This window comes from Camelus dromedarius, chromosome 22 (genome assembly GCF_036321535.1).
Source record: "Camelus dromedarius isolate mCamDro1 chromosome 22, mCamDro1.pat, whole genome shotgun sequence".
In the NCBI taxonomy this organism is placed as follows: Eukaryota; Metazoa; Chordata; class Mammalia; order Artiodactyla; family Camelidae; genus Camelus; species Camelus dromedarius.
Window position 1 is genome coordinate 10,296,129 of NC_087457.1, and position 24,314 is coordinate 10,320,442.

Here is a 24,314-nt window from a genome sequence, read left to right on the forward strand (position 1 = left end):
TTAGTAGCTTTACTTACCATTTGACAATTTTTTATATTTTGTATTTATCTAACTTCTGTATTTGAAAGCTAGGGCTTTCAAGGAATGCTTTTACTTACACATTTTGACCATCTGAACTTAAAAGTTATGTCGGAGGAAAACCAGGGCAAAGAAGTGAAATTTTGGTTTGTTCGAAGTTTAAGAGGCCATGTTTTGTACGTATGGGCGCATGCTGGAGGCGGTTTTAATTAGGGAAGCTCTTATGGATGGACTATAATCCACTGCTACAGATCTCATTTGAGAGATAAACCACACACCTGTTCTGCTATTTAGGTCATAAGTACATATTACAAAAATGAATATGGGGCCAAGCAAAGAAAAAAAGGTAAATTTATGAAGTTCTCTAGTTTCTAAAAGATATTGAACCCTCTCCCAGAGGCCAGCCTCTGGGTCCACCTTAATTGAGTAATTTACACTCAGTGATACAGGAGGAAATGTAGTGAGGTGATGTGGTTTATAGCCTAAGGGCAGAAAAATGAGAAAATAAAACTTCCCATTTAAGATCTGCTACCATCTCATCTCTTAATTCTCTCTTACTGACCCTTAGCAAACTGTGATCACAAACAGTACATAAATTTAAACATATTTGCTAATAAAATAACAAGATCATCTGATAATAATACAAGAGGTTTTATTGACTATTAGTGCAAACTACAGCAGGAAGAAGAAACCATTATTTAAAAACACCACAGACCCTTACATAGCAAAAGATAAGAAATAAATTAAGACCCCTGTGGGGCTGTGCCTGGGAGGACGGCCTCATTCACTTCGGTCCTTGGGTTCCCGGTATTTCCACTGGATGTAGTCAAAGATGTCCTTCTCACTGTCCACCGGCAGGGGCTCCCCAGCAACTCCTGCAAGGGGACAGAAAAGCACTTTCCTCCTGAACAGGTCCAGGCTCTAGTTACAGGAGGTGCAGGTCTGAGAGCCACATAAGACTCACCTTCAGAAGAAAAGCATGAGTCACCAAGCCACTGAAACAAGACATGGGCCGCCCCCATCCTCCCCACGAGCCTGGTCCGCGCTGTGTCACACGTGGTGACCGGGGCATGAAACGAACCCGAGTATGCTGACTCTGACCATCTGAAGTGCCCCCAGTGCATGGCCTTCCTCTCCACTGGACCCCTACCGTAGTCACCAGGTGTCAGAGAAAATACTGGAGTGAGTTCCTCTGCAACTCAAATGTGGTCCCTGGGCTAGCAGGGAGGCACCACCAGCCTACCAGCAATGCAGAAGCCCACGCCAAGCCCACTGAATTAGAATCTGCATCCATGGGGTCCTCACGTGGTTTGCATACACACTGACCTGGGAGAAGTCCCGCCCTCGTCTACCAGGGACGAAAGCCCTGTTTTACACTTTTACGACAAAAAGACAAAAATCTTCCTTTTCCTAGCAGAGAACAGTAAACCACACAGTATATTGTGAAATGTCAACAAGAGCTATAAAACAGAGATTAAGCAATCCTTACTCTGGAAACTTGAACAGCTTGGGGTCGAAGCTGCCACGTTTGGCCTGGCACTAAACGCAATAAAACCCAGGCTCTTCAGAAGTCTTGGAAGTACATTTAAAAACACAGAAACACTTGAGATCAGTAAGATTTTTGTTACTGACCATCAAAGGTAGAAAGAATTTAATCCATTTTTAACAGAGCTAGAAATAAATAAATCTTGTCATCATGGGCCTTCAATTGAGGGCTTGGAAGCACCTATGGATTAAAGCCTCTTTTGTTGCCTGAGGGACTAACAATACCAAAGAAACTACAATTACCCGGTACAGTTACTTAAAGGCTTTTTAGAAAAACCAATTTGCTAAACCAAAATATCCAGATGTCTGTGATTATCTCTAAGACACAAACACTCACCAGTGACGCCCAGGGGACGGATTGTGTATTCGTTGATTGTGAAGCCTTTTTCGAGGGCATGAGCTCTCATATTCTTATTGAAAATATCACTCCCAGTGAAATAGAGGACACCACAATAATATTGATCCTTGGGTATCAATCTAAAAAAAAATTAATAAACAACTGACTTATCTTTTACTAAACATTTCAAATTTAGCAAAAATAGGACTCTTAAAATTGATGAGGCACAGAACACCTAAAATAAGTCTGTGTGGTCCTGAAGAGGAGACTGCCATCAGGTAGACCCTGCAAATGACCTCAAGCTTGCAGTCAGCTGAGGTGGGGAGGGAGGCAGAGGCGTATCACTAGGACAGCTGACTCTCCCCAGGCAGGGTCTGCTCTGAGCTGCGGAAGGCATCGTGCTGAGATGCAAATCCAGAGAAAGTAAAGGAGATTCTGCAGACAGTCATGTCAGGCTAGACATCGTCTACTGCAGGAACATATGGAACTTCAGAATGAAAGGGGTCCCAGACATTGATGCAAATTCCAAGATACATGGGATGGGATGGGGAGAGGGAAAAAGGGAAAAAGGTAATAGGTCAGTTTTGAGTCATACCTGATGTCAATTCTCCGGTGTGGATACGCCTTTTCATCATTTTTACCGGGAAGCTGGCAAACACCCTAAAATGGATATTTAAAATAATGTTGAAAGATTTTTTTTTTTAACTTAAGGCTTAATTTGAATCAAATGTTGTTAAATGTGAGATTATTGGTGCTTTAAATGGAGGCCGTTTTAGAATTCTGAGCACTCTTAGTAGCTTTTCTATGCACTAAATATTACCATCCCCTTCCTACCGTACTTTGTGATAATTAAAGAACTGCAGGAAACAGTAGCCAAAGATTTTGGTTATGAGGATCTGGCTTTTGTGTGATTCTAAACAATAAGCTAATCAAGGAAAGCATGAAAGACAGAAACCAAAACAAACAGAAAAAAGCAACTTGGAAGAAGCAATGATTATTCAGGGAGAAGAAAAGAGACACCAAAGCTATCAGTAATGTTCTCAGATAACAAGATATTTTATTTATGAAATAAGGGCAGAATGCTGCAGAAAAAGAACACACAAGGAAATGATTTAAATCAAAATTAAAAATATGATAGAAAATTTGAAATTGCGGGGATCGCCGAGAAATTAGAAAAGACAGAGAGACGAAAATTAAGAAAAATTTAAAAGATTAAATAAATTAGGGATTAAAAAAAAGAAAATTGGGATCATTTTCTTCCCTCTCTACAGGTGACTTTTCATGATATCTCTGCAGTTTTCGAACAAAAATGATCAAGGTCTGTTTCATTATGTTTTCCTTTTCTAGAAAAATTGAGAAAGTTTCTGGACTAGGCCGCAAACCATGAGTATGTAAAACACACGAGGGACAGGCTTCTGGTACACGTGTCACTAAAAGCCATACTTTGCATGCAGCAGCACAGAAAAATTAAAATCTAAGTCTAAAGTGGGTGTTTTCTGAATATGAAAGCAAATATGTGCATGACTGGGACATTGTGCTGTACGCCAGAAACTGACACATTGTAACTGATTATACTTCAATATAAAAAAAATAAATAAATAAAAAATAAAGTGGGTATTTCCTTCAGCTACTGCTACGGCTGACAGATTAATGAAAGCTGTTCATCTTTAAATTCTGAAACCTCCCTTCTCAGGCACTAACAAGTTCCAACTCAACCTTCAAATGGAATTACTGTGAGGCACTACCTTGCGGATATGGACGCTGGAACACCAAAAGCAGTAATCTCAGTGTCTGTCACATCAGTAATAGGATTTCATCTCATGGCTTTGTTCCTTTCCTCAAGGCTAATTTTATTTCCTGCGTTTTTTTCTGAAGTGCTGATGTTAAAGAATTTCTCTGTATTACTATAAATTCTTTATTACATTAAGTGGATTAGTTTTGTTTCCCATTTCAATTAGGTAGCTTCATGCCGAGTGTCTGAAATAAAACCCTTTCATTTCCCCAGTGTGGCCAAGGTGTCTTCTATTGTCCTGTAAATCCTTCCTGTAGATATGCTACAAAAGAGCTTCCTCCGAGGCCAAACTTGCACAAAATTGGAGTGGTACTCATCATATATAAAGCAAATAGGCAGAGGAGATTTTTTTTTCTTCCAAATGTAATTTTATTATAGTCACAGGAAGAAAAGTTGAATTAACTAAACACTACGATGGGGGTAGGGTATAGCTCAGTGGTAAAGTGCCTGCTTAGCATGCACAAGGTCCTGGGTTCAATCTTCAGTACCTCCATTAACAATAAATAAATCAAATTATCCACCATCAAAAAAAAGAAAAAAGAAAAAAAGAAAACAAAGCAAAACAAAAAGACCATGATGTTACAGGAAGATCTGGAGTAACCCTGGATTTCCTGAGGTTTAAGGACTATGAGTTTAAAGGAATTCATGTTTTGAAGAGAACTGAAAAAAACACACAGATGATTGCATCTTTAAAACTATTCAGTTGGTGGTTTTAGCAACAACAGATTCTGACTGAAACCAAGTGGATATGGAGTGAAAATGGTTTATCCCGCTGGATTCATTTTGCAGCCAATTTCCTTTCAGAAACCCAGGAATCTTCACTTCGTTGGTTATCTCTGCTAGTGTTCGTGTACTCAGGGTCACAGCTCTGACTCCCGTCTTCCTGTCTCTTCTGAGATACCTGCTTGGCTAACTCCCTCACCGCAAGCCTTCCCCCAAGTCTCAGCTTCTCAATAAGGCCCTCCTATTTAATACTGCCTCCTGCACTCCATCCCCCATTCCCTGCTCTCTCTTTCTTTTTAAAATATAGTACTCATTATCCTAACCTAACATGCAATTTACCTGCTGAATATACTGAATGTTAATGTTACCTTGTAGTCCCTTCCCACACCCCTCAAATAAGAGTCCTACTTAAACTCACTGATCTGTCCCACGTTCCTAGAATGATGCCTGGAATTTAGTAGATGCTAAGTACGTATCTGCTGGACTGGTTTTTTGGTTTTTTTTTAAACATTTATTTATTATTTCATTTGTATTCATTTGTTTGGGGGGGAGTAATTAGGTTTATTTCTTTATTTTTAATGGAGGGACTGGGGATTGAACCCAGGACCTCGTGCATGCTAAGCACACACTCTACCACTGAGCTATACCCTCCATCCCCTGGACTGGTTGAATACACTGTCTCATCCTACGGATACTCATCCTCCCCATTTTGTTCTTTCCCAGCACCATCTTCTCTTTCTTTCCCTTCTTCCGTTCCCCAATTTAATCCTTTCCAGATTACTACCTTCCTCTAACGAATCCACTTCCAAACAGAAATATATTATTTTTGTATTATTATTATTATATATTATATTAGTATAACATGGCACAACTCTTTGAAGATTCAGGATCTTCAAAAGATATTTGTACAAACTCTTCAAAGTTTCCACGTATATTACTTAATTTGATCTGCAAAAGGGTTCTCAGACATAGGGCGAGAACATCATTTTATAGGTCAGAAAACTAAGGCCTTAACAGGAGTCAAGCGACTTGCCTAAGATCACACAACAAATTGGTAATGGAGGTGAAAGCTGCCGTGTCCTTTGTACCCGAACCTACTCATCTACAATGCCGTATATCCGCACCCATCCTGTCTTTGCAACACGTGCAGGTCACTTCTCACTGCCTCCAAAGTCAAATGATTTGAAACTTGACCTGGAGTGCCTCTCATCCTAACAAATACTAATTACACGTCAAGACAGCAGGCATTTTCGAAGCTTCAGCAAGTACATGAACCACACACGTAGGGGATCCCAACTTGGTACACAAACCACGCACTCGGATGGATTCCTCTGTCACAACATAAAGGCCTTAGTTTCTCATAACGTCAGGTCTAAGCTGGCTGACTCTGCAGCATCGCTGGGAGTTGCTGCCCAGAGCCAGCGACCAGGAAGGCAATTAAAAAGGCAGAAGCACTTTTTGATAATCTCTACAGTATTCTGCTGTGCTCAAAGGGCACCAGAGGAAAGACCCACAGAGGCTGTGGAAACCCAGCTAGCAAGAAGAGCAGGGAAAATTACCAGCTGGTGGGCTGGGTGTAACCTGCAAAGGAAAAGGGGTAAACATGTTCCTGGTCACTCGCTTCCCCAGGAGGGAGTCCAGTGCCCGTCACAGAGATGGCCACTGGAGAAAGGCTTAGGCCAGAATATGCTAATACCAGGACACTTTCCTACTAATGTAAAAAAAAAAAAAAAAAAACCAACTTGTCTAGCACGTAGTATTTTTAGAATTCTATCTGGTTGAATGTTCTTTATTTTAATTTTTTTTAATTGAAGTACAGTCAATTACAATGTGTCAATTTCTGGTGTACAGCACAATGTCCCAGTCTTGCATATACATATGTTCATTTTCGTATTTTTTTCCATTAAAGGTTATTACAAGATTGAATGAATGTTTTTTAAATGTTAAGATTTATGCACATTCATTTTGAGTGAATCAAAGTCAATGTAAATTTAAAGGGACGTCCATGAGGCATTTACAAACTCCATTTTAAAATAACATCTCATATGTGTACATACTTTTGGACATAGAGGAAGAACTCAAAACTGGACAGATTTGGGAGATCATAGATTTAATTCCCAAAGACTGTCTAGCATTTTTATTTTTACCTTTCCCACGGTTCTTTTGAAGACGTTGATAAAGTGTGACCAACTCAGGCAATACACTTTTATAGCCCATTAAAATCACCATGTTAATATAATGACCTGGTTTTTTTTTGCATGCATGATTAAACATACATAAAATTTATCATTTTAACTATTTTTAAGTGTGTGGTTTCTGTGGCATTAAGTACATTCACATTGTTATGTAACCATCACGCCCATCCGTCTCCAGAACTTTTTCATCTTCCCAAACTGAAACTCTGTCCCCATTAAACTCTCACTCCCCCTCCCCAAGCAAGGACCTTGCAACCACCGTTCTATCTTCTGAGCGCCCTGGTAATTTAATTATCCATCTCACCCATCCTTTTCTACTTTCGGCTAAAACTGTCAAATCTAGGCATTGAGACTCTTGCTAATTTTGGTATGTCCACTCTCCGAAAGCACAGCCTCTTTCCTTTCAGTCACGTAACTCAGGGAAAGGGGAGTACGGAGAAAACAGGGTCCACATGGTGTATTTAAGTGAGCGGCAGGTACAGGTAAGCCTTTAGCACCTTAGTCCTAGATTTCTATTTGCTGTCCTGTCAGTGTTTACACAGGGCCGTCTATTCATCTGTGTTTTTTTTTTTAATTGAAGTATAGTCAGTTACAATGTGTCAATTTCTGGTGCACAGCACAATGTCCCAGTCATACACATACACACATATATTCATTTTCATATTCTTTCCATTAAAGGTTATTACAAGATATTGAGTATGGTTCCCTGTGCTATACAGAAGAAATTTGTTTTTTATCTATTTTTATATATAGCAGTTAATATTTACAAATCACGAACTCCCAAATTTATCCCTTCCCACTCCCTTTCCCCTGCAGAACCATAAGATTGTTTTCTATGTCTGCGTATTAATCTGTTTTTACTCCGTTTGCCATTTGTCTTGAATCCTCAAATCTTACTTCGTTAGGAAGACAAAAGGATTTTGACAGTTCGTCAAGATGGGTTTCCTGTGAAAATCTCTGCAAGTCCCCCTACCCCAACTCTCCTCTTAATCATCTCATAAAATGTGTCTTCCCTCTCCCTTCCACTACATTTCCTGATTCCTTCTTTCTTTGGTGTCATGATAGATTAATACTCTCCAGACAATTCTTTTTTTTTTTAAGGTTTATTTATTTATTTATGTTAATGGAGGGACTGGGGATTGAACCCAGGACCTGGTGCATGCTAAGCACGTGCTCTACCACTGAGCTCTACCCTCCCCTCCTCTTCAGACAATTCTAATCTCACTATTAAAAGATTCTGAGTCAAAGAATATCTGCTGTTTCAGGGAAAAACTTACTATGTGTCAAATTCCTGATGGATATTTTAAAAATAGTAGATTATGCCTAATTATTTATTCCAATGCCACAGATTGCTTACAAGTGGGGAATTTAAAACAAAACTCTTTCTGAAAATATTCTCAGGTGGGCATCCTGCTGCGTCTCCTGCCCTAAGGTCAGGATGTCCTGTTCAATGACTGAAATACCGAGCAGCCCTGAGGTCACACACTCAGAACCGTTATTGAACGGGCTCCAGTGGTGTTTTTCAGAAGTGTTAACTCAGGTGAGTACTTACCATGAACTTTGTTTCCCCTTTTGACAGTGTGTCTGTAATAAAATGGACCTTTTGTAACTGCTCCACAACACGATGTAGCAGCTTTGGCTGTAGAATCATTAATTAGGGAACAAGAAAAAAAGTGATTACTCGGTTATAGCAAGAAAGTATTTTTAACGTGAGTTTTCTCATGCTCTCTGGAGGAATGCCTAGTTTTCCTCTGTTCTGAGTATTTCTTTTTCTAACAGAAAATTTACCTTTCTCAAATGAAACCACTACTTTTCAGCAATATCACGATACCCTCAAATGAACATCATTTGTGTTTACCTATTTCATTAAAGAAAAAGTTAGCCGCTTCATCTTTCAAAGGTATGTATTACAAAATCAAAAACATTTTGCCTTCATTGGGTCTTCTAAAAGACGTAAAGTTTCTTAATTCAATTTTTTTAGTAGAAAAAAACTTCTTTAATGAAACCCTGAATTACACTCGGTATATCTATAAAATATCTATAAATCTCATCTTTTTCAAATGTTAGACTGTCCTGCCAGTTGTGTGGAAAAATTATGTGTATCCCTTCCAACAACTTAGTTTGCCTTTCCCAGAATTCAATCAGTACAAAACATTCCAACTGACTTCCAGAAAGAGTAAAACAAAAATGCATTCTGAAAATATCCAACTATCATTTAGAAAATGATTAATTCACTGCTGTGGAAGACTGATGACATCTGATGATAAATTCCAAGGTACCTGTTTGGCTGATTCAGAGGTAAAGCTTGGGTGGGTCAGCAGAACATCCATGTCGCCACTGGACTCTGCACCTGTGACAGCAGAAGATGTGCGTGGAATTCTCCGTGTGGATTTACCAATTAGGCAAACGTAGGACCACGGTGATGACACACACGGAAGAGCCTTACTTCTTAGAGCCTAACTTTCTATTTCACACTGTGCTTCATTGTCAGAATTAATTAAAAGACTTCAACTTTCTGCCCAACTATTCAGGTATATAGATGTAAACAGCAGAAATCTGGGATAATGGTAATTGGCATTAGATACACAATGCATATAACCGGTTAAATATTATTAAAAATGCATCTAAATAACTACTCAATAATGAGTAATAACAACATTTAAGTACAGCCTTAAAATACATCTAGGAGCACTAAATATCCAAAAACCTCAAATGAAGCAATACATTCTAACCCTATGAAGGTTAATCAGAAAATTCAGTTCAATTCTTAGGAATGAATTCATTTAATGAACCGTGGTAACAATTACTGTTACAAGTATCATGGATAAGAACTCTAGGTTCTACAGCAGCTACCAGAGAATTTCTGACAGCCCACAACCACTTCCTAAGCAGAACTCCAGAGGCGGCCAGAGGTTTAGTCAGACATCTATTCTGAAGTTTTAAATAAAGTTTTTCCATTTCAGCTTTTTAACTTAATATAATTTTAGTTATGCTTCCAAAATTCTGAGCCAATAAGAGACCAGGATTGTGTGGTTCTCACTTTGCCCACAGTCACATAGTGAAACCAAGATCTTCTGAAGAACCTGGTTGTTGCGAGAATCAGTTTTGAACTGGTGTTTCTGGGACATTAAACTTAAGAGTCATTAGAGAAAACAAATAAAATAAAATAAAACAAACAAACAAAAACTACCCACAGCTTCACTAGCATCTAGCCAGACAACCACTATTAGTATTTAATATATACAATTATTTTATACATTTTATTAAAACTAGTCATTAAAAAAATCATCCTATAATAAAGTCAGGATCTAATTTTTAATACATATTGCCATTTATAAACAAATGAACTTAGCTAATACTATTGGATCTTACAGTAAATCTATGAAGTAACACAAATTACATCTTTTTAATCCAGGTTTTTCGTATATACTAGGCAATTTTAACATGGATAACCTAGGATTAGGAAGTATGTTACCTCTTCTGAAACTGCCACAGACTGTAGCAATGTATTCAGAATCCACTTTTTTAACTTCATTTAGTACAATATCCTAATAGAAGAAAAATTAAGTTAGTATTCTAAAAATGGCTTTTCACCAAGTGATGTTGTTAATTCTAATCACAGAATACAATTCAGCATGCTCTTACTTGCATTTGTAACATCTCTTCGCGAGGAATTCTTTTCTCAAAGTCCTCAAAATATCTATAAAGACAAAATAAGTAGACAAAAAGATTTTTGTGAAATTTAAATCTTAAAAATTAAACTGACTACCATATCAAATGTTCTTATATAAGCAGATCCTTCAAAAATCAAGACTAAAATTTATTAAGACAAGAGTAAAACTGGGGGGTGGGAGAGGCTTATTCCTTAACTTGGATCAAAATCCTGAAATGTCATGCTTTGTGATATTCCAGACGTTCCATCTAGACTTACTTTAAGTAAACTTCACATTCATATACCAAGAGTAAATATATTTGTTAGTACGTCCCAAGTTAGACTGCCCCCTACTGGCAAATCAAGGGGTTACAGTTCATTGCTCTTAAGTCCTGAGAAATTGTTTTTTAAAATATTATCCTACAATATAGATAAATGAAGACAACATTAGGCAAGTAAAAGGAACCAGTCACAAAAGCCCATGTATTATATGATTTCATTTACATTAAAAATTCAGAAAAGGCAAATCTATAGAGACAGAAAGTGGATTAGTGGTTGCCAGGGACTAGGGAAGGAAAGCGCAGCCGGGGAGAAATGGAGAGTGACCAGTAACGGATCTGGGCTCTTCTGGGGATAACACAAATGTTCTAAAACTGACTACAGTGCTGGTTGTACAACTCTGTGAATTTACTAAAAACCACTGAATTGTACACTTCCAACGGGTGAATGATACAGCATATGAATTGCATTTCAATGAGGCTGTTAGAAAAATATTATCTCAGTACGAAACAACATTGAAGAATGATAAAGTGACTATTCAAAACCAATTCTTACAACAACCACTTTCTTCAGAATACTATGTCAATGCAAAGAGAGTGAGAACCACACAATCCTGATCACTTCCTGCTCAAAGTTTAGGTGGGGCAGCCTGCGTGTTATCACATTGCGGAAACCATCAACAGGGAAGTTCAGAAGGTAATCAGGACTGAGTGAGCGACAAGGCTGTAGAAGACGAGGAGGTCCATGTGTACAGAGCTTATGCCCTAGGCATTGCAAATAATCAATTAGAAAGTGATCATTGATGCTGACAGACCACATGTCTACTAGTTATTCCTATTCTGTTATTTAGGTGTCTGGGGTTTTGTCTCTTTTCCTTTTATTAAAAAAATTTGGTGTTTCATGTTCATGTCTAGTCTTCTTACGCAGACTCTAAACTTCTTAAGAGCCATGTCAAACCTGTTTATATCCTCACTTCAGACCTAGTGCGGTGCTGTCTGCAATGTAAGCGTGAAATAAACACCTGCTGACTGACTGATGCCCTCAGTTCTATGTATTTGAAGAGGAAGCTCCCAGCCAAAGTCAAAGGAATGAGGGATATACTCAAAACAAGCAAACAAACAAGAAAGCAACAACAAAACGTGTGAATTCAGAAGTCTGCAACAAACGTTAGCATTTCTGAATAGGAAAATGGTTGTGTTTAACTAAGTTTGAAGACTTATTATGGTATATGAAGAATGGCTATTAATAATTTTTACTTTTATATATCAAGTGTCAAAAGAAAATTTGCTATCTTACTTTAGCCCAATTCGTTGATGATGGTTCAATTTATCTTCATTTTTTCTGAGATCTATATAGAAGATAAAGTTGAGATGCTAATTTAAGCATTTTTAGAAAAAACTTTTAAATTCAGTGATCCTTTTTTCAAAGAACTACCTGGAAAACACACTGTAATGATTCCGAAAAGACAATGAAAAACAGGTTCAGATATTAAGAACTAGATAAAAGTGATTCTTCAAATCAATTTAATAAAACCTAACAGTTGATTTCATGATCATTTTTTATTTACTGAATCAAAATTTCAATTACAGTTACATAGGCTAGTAAATAAAACTTACCAGGATGGTACCAAATTTCACTGACTAGAGCAAAAAGGAGCCTCCTAAGAACCTATATTGCTTAGTTTATGGTAAACAGTAGCAGAAGTTCATTCATATTGTTCATTTTTTCATTTACTCCTTCATTCAATTAGTATTTATTGAGTACCAATTTGAGCAGATCCTATGCTAAAACTCCTGTTGAAAGGAGAGGTATTATCATCATTTTTTAATTTAAAAGATGTCGTATCTTAAATTGAAAGTGACTTAGTTCCATCTGGGCGTTCCTTCCGTGGCCATGAGTACAGGAGGGAGCCTTGTTAAAGGAACAGCAAGATAAGCATGCTTCAGAAGGAATTCCTCTTGTCACCTTTATATTCACAAACATGAATTTTCTCTGGAGGTATAAAGTGGAGAAAAATAAACTCTTTATGCTACATGGAGCACATAATATTTCTCATAGTTGTGTGCACACAGAAAACATTAAAGTAAATGACAGAAATATTGAGTTTATTAATATAGGAGAAATATCAATAGTTATATTACGTATCTGTAAATTGTGAAATAATGTAAAAACCATTACAGTAAATCCTTGATACTTCCAAGGGATGCAACTGAATACCTCTGAGAAACAAAGTCTTGGCCTCTTTAACCAATATTTCACTCAGATAAACTATTCATGCCACAGGCAGAAAGGCATCTCCAGCTATGTGATTCACACAAATTCTTAACTTAGTAATATTACTAATTAATCAAGCCTCTTAAGTCAGTTACTATCCTTAAGTACTTACTAGGTACCAAGCACTCTGCTAAGTCTTTTACATACATTATTGCTTTAAATCAAATGTGGGAGAAATTATAAGATTTTGTGGCTAAGAAACTGAAGCATTACAGTCATCCTTGCTAATAGAGTGGTGGAGATTGGATGCAAACCCAAGTCATTCTCTACAATCTGTCCACTTAATCATTTGGGTTGCTTACAAATAGTTGAACCTACAAATATTAATCCCACAGAAGCCACAGATGTGCTGTAATGACTCCATATGGTATACATCCTTGAAAACATGAAGAGATACACTATATTTAAAAGATGGCTATATCAGATTTAAGGGAAATGTTTTATAATTACTTGACTTCTATATTTATCACTTCTTTGAAAGCAAAAATTCCTTCCGTAGGCATTGTAAGCCTCCGACAGAACTTTTCCCAATATACATAACTTGGCTTTTAGGCTGAATGTGTAGGACTTTATGGTCTAAAATTTTATTAAAGAAACAAAAGCAATTTAAATAGTCTAAAAATCTGCAAATGAAATCACTGCCTTTAAACCAAGAAGCCACTTCTTGGTTTTCTTCTGACTTATAAACCAAAACATGTTTAAAATGGGAATATAAACTTACACTTTATATCTATTTTTTACTGTTAAAAAGGAAATCTTGTCACTCGTACCTACTAATTGAAAAAGGGTTTTTCAAGTTCCAGATTGTTAGCGCATTAATGATCCTTCAGGACTGTATCTAACCTGAAGTTCGTGACCTATTGTACATACGTACCTTCTAATGTTTTAATTCCTTCATCTACAAACTTCCTTGCAGCAGACGGACTACAAAGAAAGAAGATTATTTCAGTATCGAGTGAAACTCAGGATCCTTGTAACAAATAACTAGTTATGTCTTCGCTTGTCAAACATAAAGAGTTACTGTCGAGCTACAAAAGACCTGCTAAACTGTTGCGTGGTTACTCTGGTGACATTCAATTTCATCCAAAGAGATTTCCTGAAGCCTTAATCTAGGAAGACAATCATGAACTTAGACACGAAAAAGATGTCCGAGCAGCCAGGTGCCACGATGCCTGTGCAGTTTATTCATAGAACATACATACAGGCACTTGAAACTGTTCATCCATTCAAATGAGATCTGATGAGGGCCTACTACATGTTAGATACTCTTCCAGGTGCTGAAAATACAGCATAAGACAGATAAGGGCCCTGCTCTTACCTACTTACATTCCCGTGGGTAGAGAGAGATAGTAAATAGATGCAAAGAAAAATATCAGGTAGATGAATTAAAATAGGGTCGTAAGGCAGAGTGGCTGGGTCTACCTTAGACTGGGTGGTGAGGGAGGGCCTCTCAGGTGATATTTAAGGTGAGATTTGAATGACAAAGAGCCTTTGTACAGAAACTGATATTCATATCAGGAAGCCAACTGGGCGTAGAAATAATAGATCTGAGTCGCAAGTCAGGAGATCTCAGTCCTATTCCTGGCTCTGCCACAGCATCTCACGTTAAAGAGAATAATGTTAGCAGATGATGTCTAAGACAAATGCTAATATTTTATCATTGTCTTGGGTCCCCAGGGAGTCATGCTCCTTTTGTATACGAGGTTTAGGAATTTAATATATTGTAAAATAGCTTTCATCAAAATGTTGCCATTCAGGAACGGTCATCATGTATATAAAAGACCGTCTCATTCTATCAAGACAAGAGTTAGGTAAAGCATTCACTACAGCTCTGGTATTTTGGTGTTCATCTTCACTCTGCCCAGTGCCAAGGGCACCTCTGCTAGCCCAAATTTAAGATAAAGATGCTTTCATTAAGAAATACCTGAGTGTTTGGTCCAAACTCATACAAAAGCTTGAATGTTTAAGATAAATATCATGCACACTGAGGCAAAAGAGGTAGATTCTGGAGGGAGTGACAAGCTGTCCACAGAGCAAGTGCTAATGGGTTTACAGGAAGGAGAGATGGTTTTGGGCTGAGGACTCAAACTGAATCATGAAGCCGGTAATACGGGCCTTGAACGGGGCTTTTAAAGTAGAGGCGGCTTGTGAAGGACCAGCCTCTGACACGTTAATTATGGAAGAGCGCGTTTCCCGGGCAAAGACACGGAGGTGGGGGGTGCCAAGGGAAACAGCAGTTACTCCAGTTTGGCTGACATACAGAAATTAAACCAACCCTCTACTGTGTCTGCTTAAAAAAATAATTCTTACCCAATGCCACTAACTCGAGTCAGGAAATTGATGGATGAACTCGTATCATCCTGCCGAATCTTTAAGAAAAAAAAAAAAGTCTAACAATGATTTAGGAATGCTTTGAGGGCTCAAATACTCTTATTGGCAACACACCAGTCAGCTAAGGGACTTGAAAAGCCATTTACAGTCTCCTGGATAACCTGTGCAGAAGCGTTTCATACATAACTCCAGTGGGTACAGGTGAGTAAGATGGATGGAGATGTCCCATCTCTAATTTATCTAACACTTTTAAAAGAGACCAGAAATGATAGAATTACTATCATCGTGGTGAAATAAAACAGTAAAAATGCTTGGGAGAGTTTAAGCATAGACATGCTAAAAGATAACCATCACTGAGTCCAAGTTTATCACCTCCCTTCTGAATTGTACTGAAAATGGGGAGGTATTTCTATTACAGATGCTGACAATCTCTTAAATGCCACGTAAAAATCAGTGAACGCTTATAGGAACAATATTCAAAGTTTAAAATATAGGACACTTACAAAGCCATAAACACTACTCCCTTCTCCTCCTGCGTCTCAGAGGGTGAGGCCATCACTCGCCCTGCAGCGGTGGTACGTGACCGCTGCCACAAAGGCAGACACTATCATCAAGCAAGCAAGCAAATAAGTGAAATGTTACCTTTTCCAGTTTACGCAATTTTCCAGTAGCTAAAAACTCATCAATCTTTTCAGCAATTTTTGTTCCTACTCCAGGCTACGTAGAAAATCAAAAATACAAAAGTTACACAAATATAATGCTGACCAAATCACTAAAAGGTAAAGTAAGAAATGAGAAATGCAAAACAAGTGATCATCACATGACCAGCTTCGAAACAAAGGACACAGAAAATTGAGCACCAGTAAAAAGACGTTCTCCCAAAGACAAAATGCTTCAATGATCCGACAAAAGAGAAGCCCCAATAAGACAATTCTAAATGACTCTTCTTTAAAATTAATTTTTCTTGTAGAAAAATTAGAAAAGATAGTTGCATAAAGAAAAATACTAAAATCACTTGTTAATTCCATCACCCTGAAAATGAAAATAACTTAACACTTAACATGTTATACACCGACTTTTTTGCTTATACATACACACACACACACACACACACACACACTCCTACTTTCTTTAGAATCATACTGCTTTGTTAAGTGCTTTAACTTAAAAATGCATCATGAACAAATTTCCACATCAATAAATAAATACAACTTAAAACATCTTTAACGGCTGCGTAGTGTATCATTGTACGACTGTAACATAATTTACTTTAAAAATACTTTAAAAATACAGGAGAATATTTAGATGGTTTCCAATTTTTGATAGTGTAACAATGCTGTCATGAACTTCCTCTAGAACAGACGTTCTCAAGCTGTTGCATACACCAGCATCACCTGGGGGACACGTGAAAACGCAGAATGCCAAGTCACACCCTAGAGTTTCCGACCCAATAGGCTGCATCTCTAACAAGTTCCCAGGTGATGCGGATGCTGCTGGTCTGGGTACCACTCATGGAGAACCACTGCTCTAAAACTGCACAGGCCAACATGGTAGAGACCAGCCACAGGTGGTAATTTATACTTACATTAATCAAAATTAAAAATTCAATTTCTTCATCACACTGGCCACCTTTCAAGAGCCCACAAGCCAAATGTGGCTCATGTTTACCAGCATTCCTCTAGAATACACGCTCTAAGACAGCAGAGATCCTATCTTTTTGCTGCTTTATCCCTGGCTCCTGGATGAATACCTGGCATACAGGTGCTCAACAATTATGAGCTAATGAATCCTTGTATAAATGTATCTCTGCTGGGGGGAGGGTATAGCTCAAGTGGTAGGGCGCGTGCTTAGCATACACACACAAGGTCCTGGGTTCAATCCCCAGTACCTCCTCTAAAATTAAATAAACCTAATTACCTCCCCCCACCAAAAAATAAAAATTAAAAAAAAAAATCTCTGCTGGTTTCCTCAGGATAAATTCCTCAAAGTAGAACTGCTGGGACAAAAGATATACACATTTTGCCAACATTCTGCAACCTTATCCTTCCTTCAGAAAAGCTGTAAATAACCAACACTTTGCTCAGCAATAAATGAGTCTTTTTTCCCACATTTCTGCCCACACTGTGCATTATATTTGATAATGTGGTAGGCACTCACTATATATAGCATCTTGTTTGAATTTGCAACTCTGATTATGAGTGAAACATTCCTTCATGTTTATCGGTCCTTTTTAGTAATAAGCGTGCAACATGCATAATGTGGGCCAGTTACTTCCTACTGCCTCTTAGCCTTAAATTCACCCTTCTGTATTCTTGATTTATTTAAAGATTAATACCTGTCCCAAGACTGCTGAATGCGTATCTGAAAATAGCAATTACAAGTAGGAACAAACAAAATTTAGGAAGTAGGACAGAAAGGGGAAAGTACTGGGGTTTCTCATTTCCTCTATCACAAGATACATACTGATCTGAGGCAGCTTCCAAACCTAACATTAAAGGATAAAAGGCAAAACACTCATTTTGGAAACTGCAGATTACTAGGTTTTTGAGAAACACTCATATGCACCAGAGAGGAGGTCTGTGATTTTTAAAAATAATGGTGAAAAGGAATAATGATGACCTTTCACGAGTCCAGCCATATGCAAAAGCAATTTTGGGTGCTTCTGTGTCTTTGTCAGGGATACACCACAGGCTCAGATCTGGGATGAAATGCATCACAACACGTCAGAAGTTTGCCTCTAATAAATGAGCAGGCTATCTGCAATTAACATGAAGACGGAAATTCAATGGTGATAAAAGGGGAACAGAAGAGATGCAGAAGTGGCTCCTGAGGTTACCACTGAGTCAGCTCACCAAGACAGAAGCTCAGAATGAGAGTCTAATGTATTTATCACTTGCTTGGCTAGCCCACTGCAGGAGAATACACTGATGTGGAGAACCGTTTATGCCAAAAAGGATTTAAAACCCATACACCAGAGCATAATTTGTACTGAGTAATAAATTCAAGGTAAAGTTGTGGCACATAATTAATGCGGATAATCTGTCACTCAGTCATAAGATGTACACGATTTATGGGAATGTTATGACTGAAAGGTAAAAATATAAGGACAGTTATAGTTCACCTTCTAAAGGCTCACATGGGAAAATTAAGGACAATCAAATATTGATACCTAAATTCTAGAGGAGGTTTGTGAAACACAGATGGGGAAAGAACAGAAGGTGGTAACTGTCAGGACCTAGACTAATCAAAAGCCATGTCAGTTGGACACCTTTCACGAAAGATGAATACGACGTGGTCCTTAACCTTGAGGAACTTGGAAACTTGCAGTGAGATTTAGATGACAGAGAACCATCTACCAATAGGTAGACTTTCCGAGGATATTCTTGGTGATATTAATACAAATTAATGGCCAAGAGATGCAGCTAAACCTTTAGAAGCTGTGAGACTACCAGCAGACAGGGCTTCATGGAAATTACAGAGAGCGGGGCTAAGTACCACCATACACAGAGGTGCTTAGTCATGCGCCTATTGGTAGGTAAGATCTCTTTGGGAACACAGACTCTCACTAACTCACTGAAGTTCCTATACCTGGGGATCCTGGAAACACAGCTATGGAGCAGACACACTAGTACCACTCTGATCATATTCTTTTTTAATTTTTTTTATTTTTTGGGGGGGTAATTAGGTTTGTTTATTTATTTATTTATTTAATGGAGGGACTGGGGATTGAACCCAGGACCTCGTGCACGCTAAGCACACACTCTACCACTGAGCTATATCCACCCCCTTCCCACCATACTCTTCTTGAGGATGAACACTCAAGTTGAAATTCAAGGTGAGGATGGATACATATATATATATATATGGCGAAACAGAGAAAGGAAAATAACCACGTATAGTTTTTAAATGTTTAAATCCATCCCCTTTGCCAAAACACTCTGAGCTTGAAAAAGTGTGCTTGAAACAGCGTTACTATTCCAAGAAAGCAGTGAAATCTGCTTGTGTGGGTCAAGGTAGCTTCAGAGGCAAATTTCGTTTTTTGGGGAACCCACCAAATTTGCATATGCATGAGCCCTTCAGTCCACCTGCTGCTAAACTTACCAGCTTCTTAGCTTCCGCTCCACTCTTTATCTTCTGTGGGTACTTTGCTATCACAGATGCTGCTTTTCTACAAGTTAAAGGAAAAAAGAGGAAAACCAATTAGAAATCGAGTGAGGTTTCAATTTTTCTTAAACTGGGATAATACGCATACGAGCAAATATGCAGCTTAAACTCACTAAGATAACTAATTGTCCACATCCGTGTAAAACTTTAAGAAGTCAATGAGCTGACAGGACTCCTGCATCTCTGACTCTTAAGAATCATGAAAATCTTCACATTTGAGAATAATACAATTTTAACTGTATATGTAAAACTAAGGAGAGTCAGGAAATCAGTAACCTTTCCTTTTTGGGATTAACTGGAAAACATCACTGAAGTTTTTTTTTTAATAGCTAATTTTTAGAAATTGTTCGTAACTCTCTTTCATAAAAAATGTGTCACCTAGTAGTATTCAAACAACTAGATACCAAACTGGCTTATCTATGGTCATTTTTAAATTCATGGTTTAAAACTGTATCCCCATGTCCTTCTGCCAGTCCTTCTTTTCGTCTGTCTCTTCTCAGTTCCACATAAAGCAGTGACCTGTGACCCTTGTCCATCTCCACCCACACCCAGCTTGGTAATCTGGTGACAGACTGGGTACACCCGGGGAACTCACCGATGGTACCCTGTCTGTCATTTCAATGCTAAATGCCCTTTAGCGTTGATGCTGGTACAAAGCAACAGTACTTCTAAGTCTAAAGCATGAATATTGGATAGTCTTTGGAGAATTAGTTTTTGATTCTGTTCTAGCACATATAAGCTTGAGATCTGGATTTCAACTTCTCTATCAGCGTATTACTGATGATGCATCTGGAAAGGTAGGTTCAGGGCAGTTTGTGGAGGACATGTTTCAGCAAAGGCAAGCAGCGCCACATGACTGGCACTATGGCACATAACCCTGAAAGGGAAGAATTAGATCCTGGAAGGCCTTGCTTATGCCCCGATGCTGCGGGGTTTTATCAAGGTAAAGAGGAAAGGAGGGGTGGGTTATAGCTCAAGTGGTAGAGAGCACATGCTTAACACGCACAAGGTTTTAGGTTCAATTCCCAGTACCTCCTCTAAAAATAAATAAACCTAATCCCCCCCCCCCCAAAAAAAAGAAAAAATGGGGGGGGGGGAAGGTAAAGAGGAAATATTTAATTATTTAATGTGGAAGAATGACAAGATCAGCTAACTATTTTCAAAAGAATACTTTGGCCACATGAAGAGGACTGTATATGGGGGTCAGAGGTGGCGGAGGAGCACGTAGGGTTAGGGGATGTAGGGCATCACCTGCTTCTCCAGACTTGTTTCCCACTCAGACTATATCTCTTAAGCAAACTGAATTACTGACTTCCTAGAAAACCGTATACCCCTTCATGTCTCAACACCTTGGCATATTCTGTTTCCCCTCTCTAGACTGTTCTTTCTCTCCCTTATTTTCTGATGGGCCCCTTTAAGAGTAAACACCACCTCCCTGAAGCCTGCTGAGACTCAAATGGAATATAGGGTTGAATATCTCTCTGACTTCGAGATCATCAAATGTGTGGACGACAGTGGCTTTACTTTATATAGGAATCCACAGGAGGTAAGGAAAGGGAGGAGTGTAACCAGTCTGTAATTATGGTGAGTGGGAAGGGAGGAAGGGAGTTGAGTTTTGAAAGAGTAGAGATAAATGTAATAGAGGCTTGAAAATCTGAAGAAAAGCCCAGCGAGATACAGACTTGGAGTCTCCAAATGCCACTGAGCGCCTAGTAAGGTGAGATGAGATGAGTGTCTAGTAAGATGAGCATTTTCAGAGGAATGGAAGGATGGAAATTACACTGAGATAAGGAATGACTGGGGATGAGGAATTCCAGGCAAGGAACACAGGCTATTCAAAGTTCACTGTAATGGAGAAAAGAGGTAAGGTGCTAGCTAGAGGGTAGATGGAAGTTAAGAAAGTTGTTTTGGTTTTGCTTTTAAGAGCTGAGGGTCTTGGACATGTTTACAGTAAACGGAGCAGAAGTAAAGGGATGTGGCCTTAATGGCTAGGATCAGGCCCCTGGTGAAATCGACAAAGACAGGATCCCAAACGGTGAACGATCAGCCATAGATCAACCAGCTGGAACGATTTCCTTGAAATAAATCTATTTCATAGCACAGATCTCACCCGCTGTCTTTCATTATAATTTAAAACCAAACTGCATTTTCAGTAATTCAAGTTTGATGACGGGAAAAATAAGGATCAGCCTATTTTCAATCAGAATAGGCAACTAATCAGAACTGATCCTACAGAGCTCTGCCCAAACTCTCCCAGAAAAAATCGCGGTAAGGTGCCACTAGAGTCAATACCCTGAGTTCTCGCTTTTTTTCCTCCCCCTGCAGATGGTCCAAATATCCACTGGACCCTCGCCCTGTTAACTGCCACACACCTGGAACGCACGGTACCCGAGAATGCTGCACCGACCCACCTGTAGGCATTGTACTTGTGGATAGCCTGGTTCACGTTCTTCTCAAAGTTTGCGAGTTCTGTAAAGGCAACGAGATGCTCCGGTGAACAAGAACCACGAGTAAACAAATGAGGACCGAGTTTCCTGGAAAGGGACTAACAGCCTCTTACGGGACAGTGGCCCCGGCTTGTACACAGGCCAGGCCAAGGGCAGCCCAAGCGGCCACGGAAGAGTCCCCGGCAGGGCTGACAACCAGCCAGAGGCGCTGGGCTGGGGGACCCGAGGGCAGGGAGGGAAGGCAGCGAGTAGGAGGAGAGGAGAAAGCCAGCGCGCCCGGGCCGGCGCTCACCCGTGAGCATGTCGGTGATGCCCCCGTTGAGAGTCTCCTGCGGCGCCTTCCGTTTGCTCATGGTGGCCTGCACCCGAGGTCCGCAGGGCGCTCACAGCCAGGGCCTGGCCCCCTCTCCCAGCTTCAGGAGCGGCCGGGTCTTGGAGAGGGGGCAGGGGGCAGGACCGACCCAGCCGCGCCGAAGCCAGCGCGACTCGCTGAACAATGGCTGCCTCTGACAGGGGGCGCGGCGCGCGGCGCGGTGACGTCACGCGCTTGGGCGTGTCCGGGGCGAGGGGCGGGTCCAGGGGGCGGGTCCTGGACGGCGAGCGAGTGAAGGGAACCTAGAGTGCGCGGAGACTTGGACCAGGAGGTTGGGCCAGGGCTTGGAAATGGCGGTTGGAAAATGGGAGCCCGAGATTACATTTCGAGGGGGTTCCTATGAGAAGACCTGGATTTCTAACCTAAGACGTACCTATCTTCCCAGTACGTTTCTCCGGAATCCTCTCCCTAGGAGAGGAAAAATGGGAGAGGCGTTTTGACTCTGAAGTCAGAACATCAGAGGTGGGGGCATGTAAGATGCTGGGGCGGGGGATGGAATACACACCATATGTGCACAGTAATCGTTATTGAGAGCATCACATGCTTTATGTGTGATTAGACGCAACACCAGCGTCAGATCTACTGCCCAAACTTTCTGTGAGGCTGCGTTGCGGTTCACGCTGCAAAGGAGTCCTGTAAGGCTGACTGGAATGTTATTTACCCATCATAGGAAAGCCTCCTAAAATTTTTAGCAGATATGCCAACCAGTGTCAGAAGATAGTTTATTTTTTATTCCCCTCCTTCTGCAGTAGGGACCAAAGTGGAAAAACCACTAGGAAGAGAAAAGTCCTTACCCTAGATGATGAGCAATGCACCATCATTTAAAACATAATGACGTGTATATGAGAAATTCAGAGGTCTGCTTGAGAAGCAGAAGGGTGACATCAGCAACGTTTCATTTACAAGGGTAACTCCTGGGGCTCATACTCAACTGCCAATTCCAGGCAATTGTTTTGTGTGTAAATGAAATTAAAAGCTTAACAAAATGATACATGGTTGCTGTGGCAAAATCTGAAAAGTATATAAAAGGAGAAGAGAAAGTTAAAATCAGTGATTATCTCACCATCCAGCTTAACCATTATTAATATTTTGAGGCATATACTTCCAGTCTTCTAATCTAGTTCTTTAAAAATTCCCATTTTTTTCAATAATGGAACAATTATTTAGATATAATTAGTTTCTGTGATTAAGTTGTGTTTTTTTTTTTTTTTACAATATCAGTGTACATCCTAAGTTATGCTTATTGGACATTGTATTTCTTTTGCGAATTCCTATTTATATCCTTTGTTAATTTTTCTAATGGGGTAGTTATCGGTTAGTAACATACTGATTTTTAAACTATTACTACTAAACTTTTTTGTATACTGTACCTGTAAATTTGTTGTAAATATTTGCATTATCCCCTTAGCCCTTGCCTTTTAACTTTATCTTTTAAGAAATGTTATTTTTTAGCATTTTTAATAGTTATAGTCATTTTACAATGTTGTGTCAAATTCCAGTGTAGAGCACAATTTTTCAGTTATACATATATAATATACATATATATATTCATTGTCACATTTTTTTTCACTGTGAGCTACCACAAGATCTTGTATATATTTCCCTGTGCTATACAGTATAATCTTGTTTATCTATTCTATGTTTTGAAATCCCAGTCTGTCCCCTTCCCACCCCCTCCCCCTTGACAACCACAAGTTTGTATTCTATGTCTGTGAGTCTGTTTCTGTTTTGTATTTATGTGTGTACGTGTGTGTTTTTAGATTCCACATATGAGCAATTTCATATGGTAGTATTTTTCTTTCTCTTTCTGGCTCACTTCACTTAGAATGACATTCTCCAGGAACATCCATGTTGCTGCAAATGGCATTATGTTGTCGGCTTTTATGGCTGAATAGTATTCCGTTGTATAAACATACCACTTCTTTATCCAGTTATATGTTGATGGACATTTAGGCTGTTTCCATATCTTGGCTATTGTAAATAGTGCTGTAATGAACATTTTGCTGCAGGTGTCATTTTGAAGTAGGGTTCCTTCTGGATATATGCCCAGAAGCGGGATTCCTGGGTCATATGGTAAGTCTATTCCTAGTCTTTTGAGGAATCTCCATACTGTTTTCCACAGTGGCTGCACCAAACTGCATTCCCACCAGCAGTGTAGGAGGGGTCCCTTTTCTCCACAGCCTC

At 39.3% G+C, this 24,314-nt stretch overlaps 1 protein-coding gene across 1 annotated transcript; it reads right to left on the reverse strand.

Moving 5' to 3' along the window:
* Nucleotides 1–650: 650 nt before the first annotated feature.
* On the reverse strand, nucleotides 651–22,279 carry POLB (DNA polymerase beta). The gene is made up of 14 exons (XM_010976936.3): nucleotides 22,050–22,279; nucleotides 21,722–21,779; nucleotides 19,248–19,314; nucleotides 15,789–15,863; nucleotides 15,126–15,184; nucleotides 13,690–13,739; nucleotides 11,838–11,889; nucleotides 10,256–10,310; nucleotides 10,086–10,158; nucleotides 8,890–8,960; nucleotides 8,163–8,249; nucleotides 2,496–2,560; nucleotides 1,901–2,040; nucleotides 651–893 (listed from the first exon to the last, which is right to left on the reverse strand). The coding sequence occupies exons 1-14, from the start codon at nucleotides 22,108–22,110 to the stop codon at nucleotides 799–801; spliced, it is 1,008 nt and encodes a 335-aa protein (XP_010975238.1). The 5' UTR covers nucleotides 22,111–22,279; the 3' UTR covers nucleotides 651–798.
* Nucleotides 22,280–24,314: the final 2,035 nt, after the last annotated feature.